This window comes from Motacilla alba, chromosome 3, assembly GCF_015832195.1.
Source record: "Motacilla alba alba isolate MOTALB_02 chromosome 3, Motacilla_alba_V1.0_pri, whole genome shotgun sequence".
Classification (NCBI taxonomy): domain Eukaryota; kingdom Metazoa; phylum Chordata; class Aves; order Passeriformes; family Motacillidae; genus Motacilla; species Motacilla alba.
In genome coordinates, this window is record NC_052018.1 from 65694263 (window position 1) to 65718750 (window position 24488).

Sequence of the window (24488 nt, forward strand, 5' to 3'; positions counted from 1 at the left end):
GTGCGTGTCCCTCACTGGATTACAGTTTTGCCCCCTACACACGGAAAAGTTAATCTAAAGTGTAGAGTGCTTTTTTTCGTCCTCTCTTTGCTGACCTTTAAATGACATTTCCCGTGGCTGGCAGGGCAGACCGCTCGCTTTCTGGTTTTGCTCACATTATGGACAGAGAAAGGAAATGTCTAAACTGAGAAAGATGCCTTCAGGTAATCAGAATGCAAAGAGAAGAAGCGCTTGTCACTCTGCTTTCAGGGTTGGGGCCGCTGGAGCCGGGCTAGGGCTTTTCTCTGACTAGCTGCCTACCTACAGAAACTTTTAAAACTTCCCGGGGGCAGAGGGGGTGTGTGTGCTGGCTGGAGATGTGAGGAGTAGCTGCCTTGGCTTGAAATGCAGATGCAAAAAAGATTGTAGAAATTCAACATATGTGAGTATGCATGATCGTATATCAAGGCAAAAAAGTACATGATTTAATCCCTCTTGAAACTTCTTGTTGAGCATCTCATTGAGGCAAATTGCCCTGGGCTTTTGAGAAAGCAGACATCTCTAACTGTGCAGGGTTGCTTTATCGAGCTGAGGTTTGACATGAATTTCCTGGTTAGCCTGTTTTATCCCCTCTTTCTATGCCACCAGGTTAAAAGTCACTAGGATGACGGCTGTCTTGGCACCTTCAAGAGTGACGCTGTGAGGCTTTGCTGTGATGATATTTGGAGCAACCTGGCTGTCGTCGGGGAGAAGCAGATGCCATTTCCTACATGTCCTTAAACCATGTGCAGGCAAGGGGAGCCCATGAAATTTGTAACCTGGGTCTGGATGACATCGTGCAACAAAATGATTGGTGTGCTGCTGGTCTTTTTCCCCGCTCTGCTGCTGGAGATGGACGTGCTGCCCAAGAGTGGTGGTCGGAAGGTTCTTCTCTCTGCAGCCTCCTCACAGCGGTCGGTGGCTCGGACGGATGGGGATGTCATCATCGGGGCCCTCTTCTCTGTCCATCACCAGCCACCAGCCGAGAAAGTGCCAGAGAGGAAGTGTGGGGAAATCCGGGAGCAATATGGCATCCAGAGAGTCGAAGCCATGTTTCACACTTTGGATAAAATTAACGCAGACCCGGTCCTGCTACCTAACATCACCCTGGGCAGTGAGATCCGAGACTCCTGCTGGCACTCCTCTGTGGCCCTGGAGCAGAGCATCGAGTTCATACGGGACTCTCTCATCTCCATCAGGGACGACAGGGACGGAGGCACCCGCTGCATTTCCGACTCGCAGACCCAGCCCCAGAGCAGAGTGAAAAAGCCCATCGCGGGGGTCATCGGCCCCGGCTCCAGCTCAGTTGCTATCCAAGTCCAAAATCTGCTCCAGCTCTTCGACATCCCCCAGATCGCCTACTCTGCCACCAGCATCGACCTGAGCGACAAAACGCTGTACAAGTACTTCCTCAGGGTGGTCCCGTCCGACACGCTGCAGGCCAGGGCCATGCTTGACATCGTCAAGCGTTACAACTGGACCTACGTCTCCGCCGTGCACACGGAAGGTGGGTATGGGGCAGTTCCGCCTTCCCGGGCCGGTCCGGGGCGCTGCGCCCTTCCCGGCGGCTCCGCAAGGACGCGCCGGTGCCCGGTCACCCGGCCTGGGGCTGCGGCTCCTCCCCGGGAGGGCGCCGGCCGCTGCCACCCGCGGGGACCGTGGGGCGAACGTGGAGAACGGGAGGGGGTGCGGGGGTGCCGTTCCCCGGGGGGCGGGGGTGTCTCCCGGCTGCGGGCAGCGGGAGCGGGGCTCGGCGGCGCGGGAACGCCCGCAAGGGATCGGGCGTCTCCCGGCGCTCCCGGCGCTGTCCCCATTCGCACACAGGGTGGTTCTCGTGTTTGTGAATAAAAGTCAACAGATGTGAGCAGCTGGATGTGGGCGGGCAGCCTCGCCCCTCCGGCCGGGCCGGGGCAGGTCCGTGGGGCTGGTGAGTCCGTGGGGCTGATGCGCTCGGTCACTGCCATCGCCGGGAGTTTGACAAAACGGGATCAGGGCTCGGCAGGGACTCCAGGATTAGCTGCTGGCTTTGGTGCGTGTGAACTGATTTCCTGGCTGTGCGAATAGCGAGGAAAGAAACCTGAAAATCCCTCCCCTGTCCAGGTAGTCCCTGCAAAGCCAGGTGCCGTGGGAAAGGGCAGGCAGAGGCTCAGGCATCTTGTCCGCAGCTTGAGCAGTACTCAAAGCTATCACTCTGCACAACCTGTTCTTAGTCAACAGGTCTTCTTAATTTTAAATATCAAAAGAAAAATAGCAGTAATAACGGTATTTTAAAGAGGAGACATTGGTTTATAGCCAGGCTAGGTGGACCAACATAAATTGCAGCAGTAATTGCATTTGATAGAAAATAAACTTGTGATATATTATTGTGATATTTCTGCAGTCCAGTTATGGTCCTCAAAATGGGATTTCTAAGTATAAAATTGCAAATCTGACCACGTTATTGCTATAGCTTTGCAACTATTCTGTTTATCTGAGTGTATCTCCTGTATGGATTTGATTTATGATTCCCTGTGCTTACTGAGCTGACTCCACACCTTTCATTCTCACAGAGATGACTAAATAAAATGAGGTAGAGAACATATATTGTAACAAAAAAAAAAAAATCCAGGAAGGGTTACATATTTACAACATTTGGAAGGGAACTGGATCGATCTGGGCACCAAAACCAGAAAATGCTTCAATTTGAGGGGGCTGGGGGACAAGTGAGAACATGAAGCAATGACCTGACATTTGCAGTTCATTTATGCCCTGTTCAGATGAGAAAATGAGCTGCTAGCAAGACTCCAACATGAGCTATTGAGATTTTCTGTTGTTGACAGATATGATGAGATCCCGTGGAAGGCCAGAATGACAAATAAACATGAAAGGGGTAAATTCATTGTTGATCTAAATAGCCATCTCTCCCTTCGAGGCACTCTGGGGTGCTCTGCTAACTCACTGTGCCTGAAGAGTTGCCTCAAGGGACTGACTGCAACTCTGTCCCACTCCTGTTAACACTAGTGGACCTTATCTCTTTTGGAGCAGACAACACCCTCTGAAGGTTCATTTAAAAAAAAAGATCATTATAAGCAGCGACTTCAGTCATTGCTTGTGAGAAATTTTAATTCAATGCATTTTTTTTATGAATGTTACTGACTGATGAAAAATAATTGTTGCAAGATATTTTTAGACTTCTGAAGTGATACTTTTGAAAATGGGGGTAGCCCACAGGGCAACACTCCTCTTAGGAAAGGTCACAACAATTTCAAGAACATGCAGCTTGAGATTTAGATTTGCTTTTTTGTTATTAATCTGTGTCTGCCATTCATTTATTGTTAAATTAAAGCAAAAAATGTCACTGAAATTATGTAACAAGCTTTAACTTTTGCATTTCTTTCCAGACAGACAAGTTATTTACCCCACTCAATTGCTGTTGGGTAGATTCCGAGGACTTTGTTTCCTTCTATTTAAAGTGAAGTTAGTATTCATGAAAATCGGTGTAAATGGTTGCATTTCTGTTGTTTCAAGTCCCATGCATTCACCGTATTGTTAAAAGTGAAATCATTCTTCAAAGACAACACAAAGCCACTCTGAATAATAGTCTGAGCAGAGCTGCTCAATCCATGCTATGTTTGGATATAGGGGGATAAAGTGTAGTCAGAAACATTCTTCCTCCACAATTACTCATAGGCCTCTACACAGTCTTTATGGTGGGCTGCAAAATGTGCTGGGAGGAATTCTAGGCATCACTGGTTGGAGAATCTCTTCAGCAGAGACTGTGAGGAAGAGGCATGTTTCTAGGAAATACACAGGTTGACATTGTGAAGTTAATTCCTTTCTCTTCCAAGGGATCCAGTTTGGCCCCCTTTCCAGAGCAGGAAAGCTGCATTCTTCCTACCTGACCTCTGGTTCTGATGGGAATGGACAACGTTGAACTCTTGTAGGTGCCCAGCCACAGGGGGATGCAGTGAGACCACTGAGCTGACTGACCACCTGTGCCAGCAAGCCACACTCCCCAGTCCTCACTGACCAGGGCAGGCTCATGGGACCTGCCCAGACAGATGAGCCCTTTCCCAGCCTGAGCCATCCAGCTCCTCTGCTTACCCTCCCCCTGCTCCTGCAACCTACCTGAAGCTGGCTAAATGCCCAAACCAATACCTGGGTACACAATTATAGCTTTAATGATAATCAGAAATAAATAGCACAAAATTTGTTGCCCAAGTTTATTAACATGAAGCCTGTACGTGCCGTAAGGATGAACATAAAGAGGTCATCCATATAGGATGATGTCTTTAAGTAGTTTGCATTTGACATGGAAATTTATCCTTCATGTGCCAATATGATAATTAATTAGTGATGATGACTTTTAACTACGCTCAGACTCCACACTCTGGTACATGAAGCCGCATGGAGATGTGCCAGACCTGTTGGGGTTTTTTACACAGTAGTTTATTAAGAAGAATAAACATTATCTGGGTAAAAACTTCTCAGTCCATAGAATCTGTTTTCAGAGGCTGGCATAACACATTGCTCCTTTTAGATTAAAATTTACATATAAAACTCCACATTAAAGAATAAAGGGTTTTAGTTATTTTATTTTGTATCTCAGTTAAGCATAGTTGCCCATCATGAGAGTCAATTTTTTTACCAGAGTGGGCAACAGTCATTAAATGCTGCAACAAATCTGTGCATCTGTCAGTGTAAGGCTGTATGACCATATAGTAGTTGCAAAGCATTTTCAAGGCTAATTTTTTTTAAAGTTTTCTTCAAAGATAATTCAATATTGGAGTCCTTGGCATGTCTACATCTCAAATTTTAGGCTTGAAAGTCATTCTTATCTTGAAATGCACCTAAGTGGATGCTTAACTTTGAGCCAAAGCTTCCTGTGGATATCAAAGGCATCAAAAAGCACATTGGTTAAAATTGGGCACAATCCTTAGTGTGATAAGGGCAGAAGGAGTGACACTTGCCAAGGGTAACTTTCCAAGTGAGATATTCTGGTCTTTAGCAAGATAACCTCAGAGTCAGGTATTCTCAACTTAGACCAGGCAGCCACTGGTGCTTTGATGAGGAACACTGTGAAGAATAACAGGGGACACTTTATTCTTTTCCTGGGGAAGAGCCCTCGGGCTGTCCCAGAACAAGGCAAGAGATAGTGAGCACTACAGCTGTGCTACTTCCATGCTAAAGGCAGAGAAAATGAATTTCTGGGGGTGCCACCAGAAAATGCAATGTTGTAATGAGATCACTGTAGGTTACACTGACTTCCAAAACCCACAAGACAACTGCATTCTGGCTAGTGATCAGCATGAAGTCTCCACCAAATCCCTCACTTTTCCTGTTCCTCTTGTACAGGGAGCAAGAGAGATGGTGGTGTAAGTAGTCCTTTTATCACCTCCTCCTCTAAGTACCCCAATTCTGATTAAGCTAATAGAAATACTTAGTGCCTGTACCTGGATTCCATTTCAATCCCTGCCTACCTGTTAGCCTTATAAAATGTACTGAGCATTTTAAAATGCATGTGAGCATTCATTTGCATGCTGTTTGCAATTTATGGACCATGCTCACCCTTTATTGTACAAATATCCCTTATAAACAGGATTTCCATTCCAACAGATTAACATGCAGACTTTGCAGAAGCAGCTTTGGAAAGGGAATGATTAAGATAATTGCACTAAATTTGGACTGTTTAGAAATTAATTTTAGAGAACAGTGAGATGTTTCTGGTCTTGATTAAATTTTGTCAGATTTGTATTGCCAGGCAGTTCCTTTTTCTTGACTATAAGGCCTAAAATGAGCTATGACAAAGCAGATGGCACAATTGTAAAGATTTTCAGATCAAAGTAGATGGTAAGTATGTTATCTTCACAATGGCTTTAGATAACCTGTCTGCTGCACACTATCCATTGTACAGGAAACTCATAAACATGATTATATGTGTTGAAAAGAGGATGGAAAGGGGTGAGTCCTGCACTTTCTTGCAAATTTCACAAGAAAATTGTGAAACTGTCACAAGTTCATTCAGTAGAACCTACTAAAGTAGCTTTAGATATGGTGGAAGATAGATAGCACTTCTGTTTAAAGATAAGTGGGGCTATATTGATCAAATAGCTCAAAGGAATGATTTTCATAAAATTATGTTTAATTTCTCGAAGGTGTTTCTAACAATTATCTATTATTAATTCTATGGTGTCACTCAATGGTTAATACTTTTTTGATAAAATTATTGTTGGGCAACAGAATAAGGAATTCCAGTTCAAATGTTTGGAATTCTAGAGTGCAAATATTTCTATAGATACCAAAAATTACAAAAATGCTCTTATAGGTTAAGCTCATGTGTGGTATGAATGGTGCTGAGATGTGTGTTCAGAAATGTGGATTTCAAGCTTTTTTTTTTTTTTTTTTGGTGTGTTTTCTTGCTTCACTACTCATCTTTAGAGGCTTTGTGACACGAAAAAAAGGAAGGGCATAAGGGCATATATCCCAAGGAAAACAGAAAATAGTTTCAAAACAAGTATCCCTACACTGGATAGATCCCATTAATTGTATTAATTAGAAGGTGCCGGGAGAATAATTTTCATAGATTACCTTTGGAAAAATTATGTTTGGTGACAAACTGCAGAGATCAAGAGAAATTCCTTCTTGAAAATATATTGCTTTGCATTACTCCTAAATTCACAAATAGTACAGCTTTTCAACTACACAACTGGCAGCTGCATGAGTTATGTCAGCTCAAAAGGTGCATCGAACTCCTGTGCCTGCCTTCTCAGCAATACTGCTAGAGTTCATATTTATCAGTCAGCACAATGCATTCATTTGTGCTTTATGTTTTTTCTACATTATGTCCTTGCTATCAGATTTGTATGTCCTACAATCCTTGTTAACTCCTGCAGGTTTCTTGTCTTACTGAAGACTTTTAAAAATGTTAAATGACCTTAGCTTTCTCAACAAGCTATGTGAAAATACCTCTAAAATATACCTTTGAACCTAAGGTTCATAACATGGAAGTGCTTGCACTGAGGTTTCTTGGATAGAAAATAAAAAGTTCAAAATATGGAGTAAAATGCAGTAAAATCATACAACTGAAGCAGTGTCATCCACTGAGAAAATTCTTTAGGGGCCTGATAATCAGTGAGCTGGGAACTGTAGTGAGAGACCAGAAGCATTGCACCTGCCACATGCAGCCCAGAAAAATGCTGATCTAAGTTATTACTAACTGGGGCTCCCTGACCCACATGAAGCAATACAGGGATTTCAGTTTATCTTCTGGGTGGCAGGAGTGCTTGCTGCATAAGCCACACATCTCTGTCGGATGGCAGTGATTAACACACGTGCCTGCAGTCTGACCTGAGGGGGGGCAGGAATCATTGGACATGATTGCTCATGAAATAACTGTCCTTTCACCCGTGGGTATCTAGGGAATGCTGAGAGTTATCACCAGAGATGGTTGGAGAGAGGTGTGCAAGGCATAAATGCCATCCAGTGGGTAACCAGGTCAGGTTAGCAGTCTAATTTTTCAATTGTGTTTTCTCAAACAGTATTATTACTATTATTGCTATTAATGTACATCTTAAAGAACAATTTCTAAATCTGGTTTGCCAGCAGAAAGTTGGCTGTTGAGAGAGAGGCTGAATATGAAAAGAAACAAGAGCAGGGCAGAGCATATCTCCACAGTTCCAGTCTTTAGTCAGTTCCCAAGTCCTAGGGCTACCAGCCACCCATGAACGCTTCCTTCAGGAGTTTGTCCAATTCCATTTTGTATCATTTATACTTTGGTCTCTAGAGTACCTCAGAATCACAGAATGGTTAAGGTTGGAACAGAGCACTGGAGGTCATGTAATCCAGCCTCCCTGCTCAAGTGAGGTCCACTAAAGCATGCTACTCAGGATTTTGTCCAGATGGCTTTTATACATCTCCTGGGGAGGAGATTCCACAATCTTCTGGTCAGCCTGTTCCAGTGCTCAGTAACACTCACAGTAAAGAAGCTCTCCCTCAATCTTATAAATTAATTGTATCTCGTGTGAAGAAATGTTTCCTTAAAACAATTCTTTGATAACTGCATTACCTTTAGAAGTTCATACAAAACTATTCATCATTTGTTAATCCTGATCATTATTCTGTACTTATAATTGCAATATGAAATGTGGGCAAGAAGAACTGCATTCAGGATTCAGGGTGGGAGTACAGCGTGGTTAAACTCCCTTGTGAGGTAACAATTTCAGTGTTGCTCTCAGACATTTCCTGATAAACTTCCAGTTGTCCGTTACTTTTTTGATTACCACCATGCACTGAATGAATGTTGTCAGAAAATACCTTAAAATTACCACAAAATCTTCTTTGTAAATGGTAAAGCTTACTTCAGAGGCTGTTATGCACAGGGTTATCCTCGTGTGTCACCCTTACTTTATTAACACAAATTTTATTTCCTACACTTTGGTTCCTATCTATTAGCCAATTATTAATCCAGGACCTTCTGTTGTATCCTGTATTACCTCTATTTCTGTCAGAGACTTTAATAAGAGACCTCATCAAAAGCTTTCTTAAATCCTAAGTACTCTTAGTATAGTATTACTCATACGATTACCTCCTCCAAAAAAAGAAGTCTAATTAGCTTCTGAGATATGTGGGGGTTTTTCTGAAAAGTTATGTTAGTTTTTCCCTGTTATGACATATTTATTTATTTGTACCTTAATTCTGTTTTGTCATTGTTCCTACCAATTAGCTTTGTGAAGAAATATCTGAAGTCTGCTGAAATATCATGTCTGTTGTTCACTGGATTACACTCTATGCCTCTCTACCCTCCATAAATTCAGTTAAAAATGAAAACTGATACGTGAAAATATAAAATTGCTTTTTTCTACTTTACTGCTTGCTTTTGTGCTAAGGCTTCTGTAACTGGTATTAACATGCCCCAGAAGAAAATTAGCTGGTGTTGGAAGTTTATTGAAGCCCACCTTTTGAATTTGGATTTGATCTAAAATACATTCTGTTGACACTCAGAGACAATGGCTCATTTCTATCCTACAGAAGGAATGACTATTGTGTGAGGACCGTCCTATCTGCCCTCGCTGGCAGTGCAGACTGAGAGAATTAATTTAACTTTTCTGTTGTGGTTTTATCTTCCCTGAGTGCTCTCTTTATGTAATTGGCTATCATTGAATATCAGGCTAGTTTCCCATTTCTTGAATATTTGAAGTACGGTGGGTTATTAGATTCTATGCCTTTATGTCTCACAATTGTTTCATCTTGTTTTTTTCTGGTTTTATATTTCAGTTGTCAAGGTATACTCTTTTCTTTCCCTCATTAGGGCACAACTTAGACTTTTCAAAGTATTTGTTTTAATTTTATTTATTTGGTTTTGTTTATTTTAATAGCATTAGGAAATTTACTTTTTTGTTTCTTCATGCCAGCTTTTTAAATCCTTTTGGAACTTTGGCTCTGGCTATTCCTGGCTAGTCTTTATGTAATTTTTTAGTATTTCAGTCTTTTGGCTACTCCTTTTAATGTCCTTGAAATTAACTTTCTCATCTTGATATAATTTATTTTGCTTTGAATTAAACATTACTTTTACTGATTTTTTATATCACATGCAGCTCTTTTTTGTCTTATCACTAAAGTATAGTCACAATAGCAGACTGCTTTTTGGGTAGTTTGGTCTTAACAATTTGTATATGGCCTAAGTATAAATTAAGAGCTGCTTCTTCCTTTGTGAGTTCAATGAGCAAATGAAACAAGAAACACATGAAAAATAAACCAATACACAGTATGTAACATTTCCCTTAATTTTTCGTTATCTAACCTACAGTCTGGCACTGCTACCTGCAGATCCAGTGTCTTAATAGCATTTTGTGACATGGGCATTGTGCATCACAAGCTGTTTCCTCTTCTGCTGAGCCACTGCCTAAGTGGAGTGTGTCTATCAAAAACCAGTGTGACAGATATTTCATTTTACTGACAAGTGGTATTGTTTGTTCTGTAGTATCACAGTCCTTTGTTCAAATAATTTTAATTCATAATCTCTCTTGAATGTTTTTATAGACAAATGAATTTCTTAAAGGATATTTCAATTATGTTAACAGCCATCAATGATTTATAAGTCCCTTGAAAATTTGACAGTATTATTTTAAGCACAGGCATTTGGCAGTTCTGGTAGACAAAGTAGAGAAGATCATGTGCTGTGCTGGTACAGAGAGCAAGTGTAGCAATAAGGCTCCTATCAAATGCTCATTGGAGTTAATTTGTGGCCCTCTGTTGAGACCAGTGGATCCTGAGTAGAACTCAGCATGGCCATCAGATGTTGTCTTTTCAGGTTATTGAGCTGACAATCCTCAGAGAGCCATAAAAACCCTCAGGGGTTGTGAATCTCACATCTAGGTGCATGCCATAGTTATTTGGGAGTAGTGTAAAATTGTGCAAAAACAAAGCTGTGTTTGTTGGATTTGCATAGATATTAGAGGACATTCAGGTACATAACTTTTTTCCTTCCAGCTAGAAGGAGGCTGAATCTAGTTCTTCCCATTCAAGTTCCCCAGTGAATTTAACACTTGCTTCTCTTTGCAAAATGTTTGAGGAATGAGCCTTCATTTTCCAAAATGCAGTTTAACCAGCAACGTTCATCCTTATTAATCTGCAGGTACAGATGGGTTTGCACAAGCCAGTAATTTTCCAGACATTTATTCAAACAAAACTCATCCTGGAAAACAGCAATAAGAACGAGACATGAATATTGCTCAAATGACAACTATTGGGAATCTGAATAAATGTTCATAAATACTGTCTTAAAATGTTTGGCCACGCTTCATTGAATATTGAATATCTTTTCCTAGGTGGAGTAGAATATAAAAGATAAATTTGCAATTAATTGTCAGGAAGTGAGAAAACCTTTGAAGCTTGTTTATGAGCCTTTCTTACCTGTATGGTGGTGTGGAAAGGCTTCTGCAAATGAAAATTTGACATGTAGATGTTCATGCTGGATATTGAAATTGGTGATCCTCCTAATGAGAGTGTAGAAATGCTGTGTTACGAGCAGTGTTACGAGAGTGTAGAAATGCTGTGTTACAAAAACTGTGGGATTGTTTGAGAGACTGGAAAGTAAAAACCCACTCCTATTGAACTATTCATAAAAAGTTACAGTGGCAGGCTGACAGCATTCTTTTGGAGGATGCCCTTATTTTCCAGGCCGTATTTCCTGGGTGGACAAACCCGTTCAGCATTGGATTAAAAACTCTACAGCTGTCAGCTATATGAAGCAAAGTGCTGAGCTGGGGCAGCCACTCCACTGGAACAAAAGCGTTGAAGATTTTGAGAAGGGAGAATGAGCCAGACAGCAGCCCTGGCAGCAGCTCTGGAAGACTGGGTGTCACTTAATCCTTTCTTGTTCCCTTCTACCCTCAAGGCGCTACAATTGTGGCTCTCAGGTGTCACTGCATTTCCAGTTAAATGGGCTTAACCTTCCTCTTTCAGGTGGATACCTGCACAACTCAAACCATTCTTTGTCCTCTGCCAAGTTAGACCAGGACACCAACATGTGACAGCTCAGTCTGGGCATACTAAGTGACTTGGTGCCAGTGTGTGTCACCTAGAGGCAGAATTCCTTCCATTCCCACATAGTGCCAACCCGGAAATGTCATTACGACTGGAAGGTTCTCCAGGAGTTCCTTGTGGATTTGTCACCCAACTCAGAAAGAAATAAACAATACTCTATTAAACATATGTCCCTAACCATGCCCTAGTTGTGTCCTTCAATGCTGGCATCCTGAAAAAGGCCAGGATAAGGATGTAGTAAAAGTGGCATTGAGACACCAATGTGCAAAACGGATGCTGTGAAGTTGAGTGAGTCAACAGATATTGATTTCGATATATTATAGAGCCTATTGAGTTATACCAAAAATCCAAACACAAAAGACAAATGAGCTACACCAGACAGTTCTGGCTACCAAGACAGCAATCCCCAGAATAATAGTAAGATGGTGATGCAGACTTCAGCTGACAAAAAACTGTAATTAAATTAAAACAAATCAGTGTGATCCCATGAAGAATAGCTCTTCTCAAACAAACCTGATTTTATTCCCTGATGAAAATGCAAACTTGGTAGTTACAAATTGGAAGTGCAGATCAAGTATCTTGGATTTCTTTTCAGGCATCAAATCAGTATTACAGAATATTTTTATTGCAAAAGCACCGTGCAACGTCAGATAAACAGATGTCCCATAAATTTGAGCTCAGCACACTGATCTCAGCAAGTCAAGGGTGACCATCAAGTGCAGCTTACACAGGAGAATTGTGTCCTTGAAAGAAGTCCTAATACACTTTGTGATTATAGAGGAACTACGCATAAAAAAGTCCCTACCCAAAAGCTAATGTCATCCTTGAGAAAGTGAGAACTTCACGTCAATCTAAGGACTATTACTTTTAATTTTGGTATTTGTTCAACTTTTAAAAATCAATATTAAAATATTGAAAAGAGATAGGGATAAACCTCTGAATGATTTGAGGGCTGGAAAAAAGCACTTAATCGCAGGAATCCAGGATGATGCCAGGTGTGCTTATCTCACATTGAAGACAGGCTTTCTACTGATAAAGCAGACATTTATAAGCCTTTTAAGGGACTCTGCAGTAGGTTAGTCTAGGGGGAAACCCAAGACCCTTAGAACTGTGCATATCAAGAATTTAGGAAAATTGATGAGTGGGTTAAATGAAGACAGGCTGCAACCTGCTGGAGAAAAAAGGCAGGATTTTGGATGTGGTGTTTTGAAATGACAGGAAAAATTAGTTGCTGCTGTCTTTTTTAATTTAAAGTGGAGTGCTGAAATAACTGATTAGGTTGGCTTTCTAATTTCTAATTATTTTCTAATTTTATGAATAGAAGATCAAGGTAATTAGGCAGCCAACTGAACGTTGAAACCTAATTGCATTTACCCATGTAAAAGCTATGATTTATTTTTAAGTATTTTGTTTGTTTTTCTTTAATTACTCATTTGCTATACTGGATTACACTATGGTAAACGTCACCTGGATTTTTTCCCTCTCTCTGTTACACTGAATAATCTTAGAGTGCTAATTGGTATGTGCTTAAATTCTCAAGCTTAGACAGCTCTTTTATCATAATATATGCAGGAAAATAACACACAAAGCAGAAAAATAAAGAAACTACTTCTGTGTCTCTGCCACACAAAGATTTCTGATGTAAAAGGCTTTTTTTGGTGTTGCCAAGCTTCTTATACTTCTATAAAATTTAACTCCCAAGGATGCTATCTTAAATTGTCTAGCCTCTAACAAATACTAATTTAAAATTTGGAACACACAATGCTTTGTGAAACAGAAATTAAAAAAAGATCTAGATTATATTTAGAATAAGCCCTGTCTGTGCCTCATTTCTTAATAGGCAGGTTTCATTTTCTAACAGCAGCATGCAGAAGGCGACTGGAAGTGACCATGAAAGGGCCCTGGGCTGCCTCTTTTTGGGGAGAAATTTATTGATATGATAGGTTTTTTGTTGAATCATCTGCTTGTGCTGAATCAGCCCCTTAGCAAAAGGGAAATATCCTATAGGAATCTTCTAACTGTCTCTGCCTCTCACTGCAGGTCTCATCATCCCACAATAATCATAGCCAGTACCTTTCTGTATGTTGCCTCCGAGTCTTTCCTAGAACTCCCTCTCCCAGGCTTGTATCTCAGAATCCACATTGATACTTAGAACAATCTCTAAAAAGCTCAGTTGGCTTTCTATTGTTTTCAGAAGGTAGTGCCTTCTGGAAAAGTGCACAAGTACTGCAAAATCACTCACCTTCAGTGCTGCTCTTTTCATGTTTTTAACATAATCCACCAGACTTTTGTAGCTTGGAAAACAAGGTATAAGCATCTCTCAACCCCACAGAATGTATGATCATGCCCTCAATCAATATCAAGTGCATTTTCTTTAGATTAAAAAAAACTAAATGCCTGAACTGAGCTGCAAGCTTAGGTTTCAGGCAGTCAAAGAATATGAAAAAAAGCTTTGTAGTCATTACAATTAGATCATCATTGGCTTTTTTCCCTGTAGATTATTTTAATATAAGAGTAACTTTTAATTTTATTTCATTGATGTCCATTGAAGATTTGACACTGATTTGTGTAGGAAGAAATTTGGTTTTAATTATTATACAATATAATATAATATAATATATTTATATTATATATTATAATTGCAAGGCAAATATACATGCATATAAGCAAACTGTACATGTATATGAGGAAAGAGGGTTATAAAACACAGAACCTGAAGGAAAGCCTGTACATTTCACAAATAGAAACAATATTTCTTCAGTTTGCCTTATTTTTGTGTAGGAAGATTTCAGGGATACATTCTCAAAGTGTTAATCTCTATAAAGAATTGCTCCATGGTAATATAAAGTTAAATTTCAATCTCGGGGAAACTTTATGCTTTTGCAGTGACAAAGTCCATTGTTATTTAGAATAAAGGGAAAAGGGTTTTCTCTATACTGTAGTCCGGAGCACCAACAGGCAAAAGCATACATTTTAATAAAAAGAGGGACAGGGTAGAGCACAACTGCAGGCACAGATGCTTTACCCTTAATTTCTGCAACTTTGAATTTCACTCAGAGCATTTAAGTTCTGTATGTAGCAAGAAGTTCTGCTCAGTGCCAATTAGGATTAGACCCAGTAGAAAAGAGGGATCTAAATATGTGTCACAGTTAAATGAAGAGAACACAACAAAACAAGAAATGTTTTCTCTTAGCCTAACACACCTTGAAATGGCGATTGGTTGCACCTTGGCTTTAGAGATAAGTGATTCATTCATGTATTTATTATGGAAAAGTGCTTCGGACAACTGAAATTATTTCAGCATTAAGAAAATGTTTTATCCTGGGGCACTCTTAAGAGCCAAGAAAGGACACATGATAGGGGTTCTTGTTATAAATGTTATCTCACTTATCACACTAACTGAGGAGGTTATGGATCAGCTTTTCCCTGAGAAGAGGAGAAGACCATTTTTTGAAGCCTTACTGTCAGATGTGACACTGCTGTATTTTGCAAGAACTATTTATGTGTTCATTATTCCCTGTGGAGGGAACAACAAACCAGCAGCCAGCCACCCACACAGCTGCTCACTCACTCCTCCCCACTCTGTGCAGAGGGGACAAGGAGAGAAAACAGGTAGAACGAGAGTGAATTCAAACAGCTGCAAATCTAAACCATGGCCCATACACACTGCTATGAGGCAAGTTCACTCCATTGCAGCCAGATCCAGTAGAATCCAGCTCAAGAAGCACCTTATTCAGTGATTAAGCCACTCTCCTATGAGAAAGATGTATTTTCTTACTCTCTCAGGTTGAAATTGAAGCTATATTGCCCATTGCTCTGATGAGTGCTCTAAATGCTGAGCTGCTTGATTTGAACTTTCATTTCTGCAGAGGCCTCATTGAGTTTGTAACATCACACAGAAACTTTCACAACTAATACCGTAGAGATAATGGCATTAGCATTTCAAACCCTAGCCATGCAAGGACTTAGAAGTATAAAATTATTTAATCTTGATTTACAGCCTAGAGCACTCTTATGGACAATTCCTACATTGCATGCTTTGTGCTTAAGCAGCCTGGATACCTGTGTGACCAACCGTACTTATAAGATATAGGAATATATTACAGATAAATGACATTTCATGCACTTCAGTTGGAAAGTTTTTCCATTTTTAAGATGTTCCCAAGGGTTGTAGAAGTTGTGGTGTTATGAGAACTTCAACTGTTTTGAAATAGGAGATATATTTTAGGAATACAGAGTAGAGACAGAGGTCTGGCCTTAGTGCCACTTGAGCAGAAGCTTCACAAGACAAAATTCAACTTAAAAATCATACAATTCTCCAGACATTTTCTTGAAGGATGCCTTACATTGTATAATTGTATGTGTGCACTTTACTCAATTTGAAATCCAGCCTGGTAAGTTCCTTAATACCAATTGTTGTCTTGAACTGTTGTTCTAGAATACAATTCCTTCTAGAATTAAAACCCACTGAACACTTTACTTTTGGATGTTGCTTTGGAGTTTGTTTGTTTGTTTGTTTTTTATCTGAGAAGGAGACTCTGCCTTTGTATAGCTCACTCAAAGTCACAGCTAGAAAGCTTTCATGAAAGTCTTTCATGATCTTGATGGCTACTCTTTGAGATTTCACCATTTTTCCATTATCTTGTAATGCTGGATATCAGTGCAGAAACAGTCATAACACTGTGAATTAGAGGTAAGGTAGTATAATCTCTGTTACCACAGTAGTACACTTATTTGGGTAACTAAACCCCAATTCCATTTTTTATAGTCATAGCATTACCTTCAGGGATTATCTGTTATAAATACCATGCCAGTAATTGCATCCCATGATGGACTCCAATATCCCTTAAGTGCAGAGTTTTTAGTTCTTGAAAGTTTAAATTTATGTGTGTATTTAACTGCATATTTCTTTGTCCAGTTTACTGACTAACCTAGATCAGACTGCATTGGTAACTTGTCTCCCAATCTTGCTGTCATTTGCAAATATTATTGGTAATGCTTTTGTATTTTTGTTTTTCCAGGTCACTGCTAAATGTTAACTTGTAAAATCTAAGGACAGCTCCTTGTGGGACACAATAAAGAGAACCCCAATCAATTAGTGTTCCTTTACCACAAGTGTATGTTGAAACCTACCAGCCAGACTTTAATCTATTTCATGTCTACAGTACTGATTCTTATCATTCCAGGTTCATAGCCAAAATGTCATGCAAAATGAAGGCAGATGTCCTGTGGAAATTGAATAGTATGGCATTGACTATATTACTCTTGATAACCAATTATAAATTCAATTATGAAAGATGATTTGAATAACTGAATTGGAAACATCTAGTTTCCACATACACATAATGATTGGCAATCCTTACATTGCCCATTCCCTTAAATTTTTTTCATACACAAATTCCATGTCAGCTGACAAAATAACCTATTATTTTTTACAAAATGGATGTCAGGCTGACAGACCTGTAATTACTCATGTTAACTCACTTGTCCTTTTAAATATTGCACAACACAGCCTCTGTTGCAGACCTCTGGCACTTTGCAACTTCCAACAGCTATCAAAAATAGTTTCTAATAGTTTAGAGGCTCGTCAACAACTTTTGTCAGAAGTTATCTGAACACATCCATTTAAAAATGCCTGACCTTTTGGAGCTGCCACTTGATTTTCTTCTGAGTTGGGAAGGGACATTGCCATTCATCATCATCATCAACACCGTCACCATCTTCTGGTATGTATACATTATCTGTCTCTTTCCCAAAATACATAAAATAAAAATCTATTAAAAGATTATTTATGTTTTGCAGAATCCCTTCTAGCCCTGACCCATCGTCACTGTCCCTTTTTTTCTTTCTTTTCCAAAGTTCCCGGCTTCTAAAGCTTCTCTCTTATCTTTTGGACTGCGATATAGCGACCAAATGGCATAATTTCATTTTTTTTCTGTAAGAAGAAGGCCAGTGCACATCTAAGTAAAGAAAGTGGCTGGGAGGGATTACTGGGAGATGAAAAGAGAGGCCCAACTTTGCTGCCTAGTTTTAGGATCCACATTTTAGGATCTGCCAAGAGCAACCAACCTGTTGCCCCAAAGCTTTCACCTGTCCTTAAATCCCAGGACCCCTCCTGCCTTCTGCTAATGCTTTTGACTAACTTTGAGTCAGCTCCAGTTACAGAACTCCCTGTGCAGCAGATGGCTGGTGGTGCTGTGTGCTCACAAGATGGAAAATCTCTAATGGTGTCGCTCAGAAAGATTGCCCAGTCAACATTTGGCTGCTTGAGTCTTTGTTGTGCCTTTAGTTGTGCCTGCAGTTGGGTTTTTGCATTGAAGGAGCAATGGTATTTTGTTTCTCAAGGATGGTAAGCACAGCAGATTTCTCAGGGGAAAATTCCAAAATTCTCAGTGTCTATTCCAAGTGCCATGTTCTGACATAACTCAATGAGAAAAGAAAGAAAAATGCTTATTTGTGGTTAAAAAAATGACTTCACAGCACCCCATTGGTAAGAGACAAACCAGCTCGTCTGTCTCTTGCTCTGTATACATACCTGAATATACCAGAAGTGCTTCAGATGCTTTTCATTGACACTGTGTTTTATGTTCATCAACCTCTGTTAATATGAATACCCACTCAGAATAAAACATTGCTAGGGAGGTGGAGGAGGAGAAAAAGCCCCTATTAATCCACTTAAATTAGGTTGTCAAGAAAAAAATAGTCTGCAGAAATCTCAAGAAATGTTAAGAAAACCAGAAAGTTTTCTGCCTTTGCATTTTCTTCAGATTTGTTAAATTAAGATTGCAGGCATCATGTCAAATGAACAGCAGTGCTTGTGAGACTGCTTTTATCAAGTGCTAACAACAGGATGAAGGAAAATTGAAATTCCATTACAATCTTATATTTCGTTAAAAGTGAAGTACTAAATTTTGCACTAATTCATTCAGACAGATGATATTCTGACAGAACTGACATCTATAACAAAATGTGACTAAAGTGGATGCAATTCAGGATGTGATGTTTCATCTTTTTTTTCCTAGCACTATGATGTCAGTGTAATAGATAATTCAGATTTGGATTTCTTTTTTCTTAAATCTATTTATCTTTGATCATCAACACTTTTTGTTATAGGCAGACACATGCTTACAAAAATAGCAAAATCATTACCTTAGATTGTAAGAAAAATGAATCAATTAGTCTGATTAATATTGCCAAGGAAAACTGTCCCACCTAACCTCTATTCCTAGGCAACGTGTGATAACACTTTAAAGTATGATGTTGTAACAGCCTTTTTTTGTCTCAGGTTGGATTTTTTCATTGGAAATGCAAACATTATTATAGCTGCTGATGAGACTTAACAGAAGATTGAGTGCTGTGGGGCGAACTCCTACAAATCGCTTTCCCATAAAGCTTCAGTTACAGCTCTCTTTGGGTTGTAGGGTTGACAGCAAGGCTGGTAGTGAGTGCTCCAACAAGATATTGCAGAGCTTTTTCAGATGTCATTTTTACTCTTGATTGTTTGCTGGTTACTGAGGTAAACTCTAATCTTTTGCTGAGAAGTGCCAAGTGAAAATCATCACACCAGGGTTTTAGTCCAGATAAAAGCTCTGCCATTCCTGAGCTTTTCTTCAGATGTTACAATGGGGCTTTTCTAATGCTCACTGAGTGGAAGTGGTTACAAGGACAGCATCAGCCACAACTATTTTAGGAAGCAGTACAGGACACAAAGCTGCCAGACCACTTCACTACTTCAGAGGTCAATTAAGGCTTACATGAAGAGAGGTGATTCTCCCTGGGCAGGTGTACTTGGAGTGTGCTACCAAACTTGGTCCCTGCCCCACTGAGAACCCAGCTGCTACTCAGTTGTCTTTCTGAGAGTGTTTGTTTTCCCCCCACAACTGAACAATGAAAAAATCTTAGTGAACAAAAAGGGTAATCACATACAGTTCCTTTGGCTGCAAACTGCTATGCAATAGATTATTTCAGAAGATTCTGGTATGTTAATTTGGTAAATAAAGTTTGCCTGTTTTTCCTTTTTTATAATTGCAGTAAAGTGTCAGGCAATAGATTAAAAGTACTATCTTCAAATATCATCTTCAAATTAGAAGGTAAACTTACCCCTAGCAGAGTCTGGTGATTTACATTTTTTAGCAGATCCTATTTTATTTCCTCTCTAATATCTTCATTTTGTTTTTAGCATATCTTATTAGTTTTGATATGTCCACTTTGTTAGCTAAGGAAGATGCAATAGGACAGTTTGGAAATACTGTCATCCCATACTGTGAGAATTCTCAGAGGCATTGTATAAGCCTAAAACCCTCATTTTTTTTCCAGCAGTCATTTGCTTGAGCCTCTGTTTTTGAAAAAAAAACCAAACCAAAAAACAGTAGATATTCAGTCCAGATAAATTTAGACTTCTTTTAAAGGGGGACCATGGAAATGTTTGTTTTCAATTTAATAAGAGCTTGAAATTTCTCTGAAAGCACTAACCTAAGATTAGGGCAGACAAACTATTTCAGTAAAAATGGAAATCCTTATGCAAAAAGCCAATAGTCATCAGCCTTTATTCTTGTTATAGAGTAAAGCCTTTTCACAGAATCACAGAATATTCAGAGTTGGAATTTTGTCCAGCTCTTAAGTGAATGGCCCCTACAGGGGTCAGTAAAATGAACACATTTCATTTTTAGATATATCTTGATGAAGTGGAAGATATATCTTTCACTTCAGCTGACCTTTAGCAGACTTCAAAAGCTTTTTTACACGGCCATTTGTCTTTTCTGATTCTTTAGTAATCTTGCCTTGGCTATTTCACTCATAAATAAGATGTATTTGATGGTTTTCCAGAGTTCAGTAACAATTCCTGCATATTTCTTATACTGTTAGATTTTTCCACTCTGTACACTGAGGGTTCTTTTAGTTAATCTCAAAAGATAATTGGTTTATCTCTTAGATTCCCAAAAGCCTAGGAGTGGGTTTTGTCAACTATGCCTTTGTGCTTTTAAACATGGCCCTGCTGTGCTGCTGAATCTGCTGGAAATACAGTCCCCTTGCATCTGTGCAGGCAACAGGCACCCAAGGAATAGAGAGAGGAGTGTTGGAACCAAGAGAGGCAAAAGTGAGAAGATGAGTGCTGCTGATATTTATTAAAATCTCCAAACTTACACAACCTTCATCCTTTGACCTCCCCCTGCATCAAGTTGCAATAGCATTTTTTAAATTGTCAGAAATATAAGTCCCAACTCCTTCTTCTGTTTTTGCACTTATATATGCATGTAAATCCAGATTCAAGAAGTTAAACCTGCATCCTGAAGACAGTAGTTTTTTGTCCTCACTCAGTCATTTAACATGCTTTCCAAAAGCTTATAAATAGTCAGGTTATTAAAGCTGAAAATTGAGGTCTGCCTAATGCATCTCCTTCTCATAGTATGTTAATATGCACAACCATATGCTTTTCAGATTATATTAAAACCTGGACAGATGTATAGGATAAGATTGTAGCTCATTTGGAAATACCATAGCAATGTGAGATATGTTTTTGAGGAAAAGCTAATCTTAGACACAAGATCTCATACACATAAAATACGAAACCCAATTGTTGTTATGTAGGAGGGAGGACTGTAGAAAAGTCTAACAAATGTACTTTAGGTGAATACAAATTCTGTCCATAATTTTGAAGCTTGTTGTTGCCAATGATTTTGCAGGAAAAGGCTTGCTCATGGTTATGCCAGTAATTCCTGTCGTCAGGCTGACATTTCAAGAGCAGCCTTCTCCATTTGTATTCACCCTCCCAGACACAAAAAGCACATTCACACCCTCCCCTCAGCCCCACACCTGGGAAGGGGCTGCAGTGACTGTGGGAGAGAGCTCATTGTGTCACTCAAACAGTCAGCCCAGACAGCCTTTGAGGGCATCCTTTGCTCTCCATGTGGGAGAGCAACAGCTTGGAATGAGTTGCAATGCATTGCTCATGGAATTGGTTCATGTTGCATGGAGTTTCTCATCTCCTTATCTGGGTAACCATCCTAGAGGGGTTTAAACTGAACCTCTGAAGGAAATAGGCTGAAATCCGTGACAACAATTTGTGTATGGTTTTAGACTGACAATCTTTTCTCCCTCCCTTCCTCACTGATGTTTTATCTGTGCAGTCAGGAAGTCTTGAACTGGATCCTGATGATACCAAAGGAAATGAGCAGTGGCTAATTTCAGTATTACCTTCTGAGGCTCAAACAGTCTCAAAGGAGACAGAGAAAAATTTGTATTCAGACCATATATTAAACAAACCCACTGTTCACTATTTTTTGAACACATAGGTGGTGAAAATATACCAGCGTTTTAGAAACAGAGAAACACTACTGAAAAGGAAACTGCTTAATGCATTCTGTGCCTTCTGAGGGAATCCCTGTCACGTAAGTGGGATCTACCCAGTCCTTGAACATCTCTGCTCTCATTTAGTGCACACTCACAGATTCCCCAAAATTCCCTATTCTAAGGGGAACTAACTCACTCAAGCTGTGAGTTTGTTTCTTTATACAATTACATACAGAAACATCACTCTTTTAATCCAATTTAATCATAGAGTCTAACAGGAGAGTGCTCTTCAGAATAGAGTAAGACAAACCTCATTTCATTGAAGGTAAGATCACAGTAAGATCACAGTATCATTATCAGCTCCTCAAAGGACAAGTGCATGCAAACCATACGAACAAATAATTCAATTGCATGAAAAAAAAAAAAAAAGATAAAATATTTACAATTAATAAAAGAGACATATCAGTGCCATCCAAAGTACCATGTGACCTGTATATCTCTTAGTTACATCTTAAGAAGAATCATTATTTTCTTTCCACAATAGCAGGGGAAGCATCAGTATTTTCTATGCTATTTTGATGAAATCTTGGTTCTGTACTGTCATCAAATCTAACAAATATTATGGAGGAAAGGAGATTATGTGAGACTGCTATACAAGACTAACAGATCTTATTTTAAGTTCCAGAAATGCTTTGTTGGAGAAAGAGTTTGTGTGAAACCTCAGTGGTATACAGAATTTGCATTGGCCTTTGCACTGCTGATTTTTTTTCTCTAAGAAGACCTATTTTTCCTCTCCATCTATTTAACATTTTTATTAAACTTTTATGAGCTTGCTGTCATAAAGACCCTCTCTGTTCTTTCGGTTTTCTTTTCTTTTAACACTTGGCCAGCCTAACATTTCTGCTTAATACCAATTTGTGTTACTGAAGGTTAATGGTAATTACTTTAATTTGATGAGAAAGTGAACTTTTTTTTTTTTTTTCTGAAAAAAGGAAGGAACAAAGAAAGAAATTATAAAGTGTCCAAAATAACAGAAACTGAAAAATTGTTTAATTTTTATATCACAGGTGTTTTCTATCAGCACCAATTCACTCATTTATATTTGGATTAGATACAAGAAGCTGATGATATTTGCCCTGAAAACATTCTATTGAAATCATTCTACTGAAAAGATTCAGTATCTTCTCACTCATTCTTGCTTCCATCTTGTCACAGAACATCATGCTATTTCATACCAGAGGCATGGTAGTTATGTCAGGTTATACATTGCCAAAATGGAATTTGTAGTGTCTTGTGCTTTTGGATCAGAGAGAGAGAGAAAGAAATAGGAAAAGCAGAAGGAAGGTGGGGGAGAGAAAGAAAAAAAGTGACAGAGAGATTAAGTAGAAAGATATTCACCACCCTTGTGGATCCAGAAGCATCCCATTCATCCTCTTCTTCTGGTCCTCTTGTTGTTGGGGATCCCATGAAACATGCAGTACATTCAGATACCCATGGGAACATGCCAAGCACTTCCTCTGCACTGGGGAGTTTCACACTGTCTTTTGCAACACGCTCTGGATCTGTTGAAGGCCTTAGGAATGAGTCTGGGGAGTGCTTCTGGGGTCTTTGATGGTTTATGACCCTTTTTAAAACAAGACACCTGCCTCTCATGTGAATGTCCTGTGTGAATGTGACATTCCCAGCGGCTGGAGGGGTTTCACAACCGAGCCAGTTTGTATGAGGTAAGACTCTGCAGGGTCTGCTTCTTATCTGGCTTGTAGCCTCTGGTGAGGGGTGTTTAAGCTCTCTGTATGGGAGGCTTTGCCATCATACACACAAAAACTCTTCTCCTCCCCCTTGGCTGGCAGGAAGAGTGTGCAAACCTGGCCTCAGCAAATGAGTCTGTGGACTATGGCCTGCCTGCCCCAAACCCAGCCAGACCTGATTTTCAGCACAGCTGCTGGGTTTGGCTTTCCTTGTGGATACATTCTTCTCCTTCAGCCTTGTTTACTTCTCCTCAGACCAGAGATAATTGGACAATAGTGCCACCTTTATTTTATCTTGAGTTCCCATCAGGTAAGTTCACAGTCCAAATTCCCCAAATCCAGGAGGCATATTTGGGGTGAGATGGTGGTGACAGTGATGGTGAGAGGGTGGGCATTGATGTTAGCAGCTTCTTAATACCGTTTGCCCAAAGTCCTTTGGTGATCTTAATAGTGCTTTGTGGTTGTGATATTTCCCTTTGCTAGGATTTTCTTCTCCTGAGAAGCTGAAGGGCCTCAGCTTCAAGTGTAAACAATTTGTTATCTGCTGCTGTGGAATGCAGCAGGTGCTTTCTCGATTGGTCAATGTGGGATGTTTCTACTTGGCGACCAATCCAGGAGGCAGCAGCTCTCGGACTCTCTAGGAGTCACAGAACTTTATTATTCATTCCTTTCTATTCCTGTCTCGCCTTCTGATGGTTCTTTTCTCTCTGTTCTTTGTAGTATAGTTATAGTGTGGTCTTTTTAAATGTAATATATATCATAATATTATAAACCAACCTTCTGAAATGGAGTCAAGATCTCTCCTTCGCTTCACCAAGTCCTGACTGCCCTGAAGACCCACGGTAATAGTGCTTAAGGCAATTATGATTTTTAAGTCTCTTATATATCCCCATGATGCCCAGTCAGTGC

The 24488-nt window shown here is 39.8% G+C and overlaps 1 protein-coding gene across 6 annotated transcripts in view; it reads left to right on the top strand.

The window, feature by feature from the left end:
* Nucleotides 1-24488, top strand: part of GRM1 (glutamate metabotropic receptor 1) — a 180220-nt gene that overhangs the window by 1465 nt on the left and 154267 nt on the right. For 5 of the 6 annotated variants that reach the window (XM_038132729.1, XM_038132733.1, XM_038132735.1 and 2 more), the window contains exon 2: nt 628-1525. In XM_038132729.1, the coding sequence (XP_037988657.1) occupies nt 763-1525 (763 nt within the window). In that variant the 5' untranslated portion in view covers nt 628-762. Of the gene's footprint in view, nt 1-22; nt 204-627; nt 1526-24488 lie in introns of those variants that run through there. The other variant, XM_038132732.1, reaches the window with a different exon arrangement.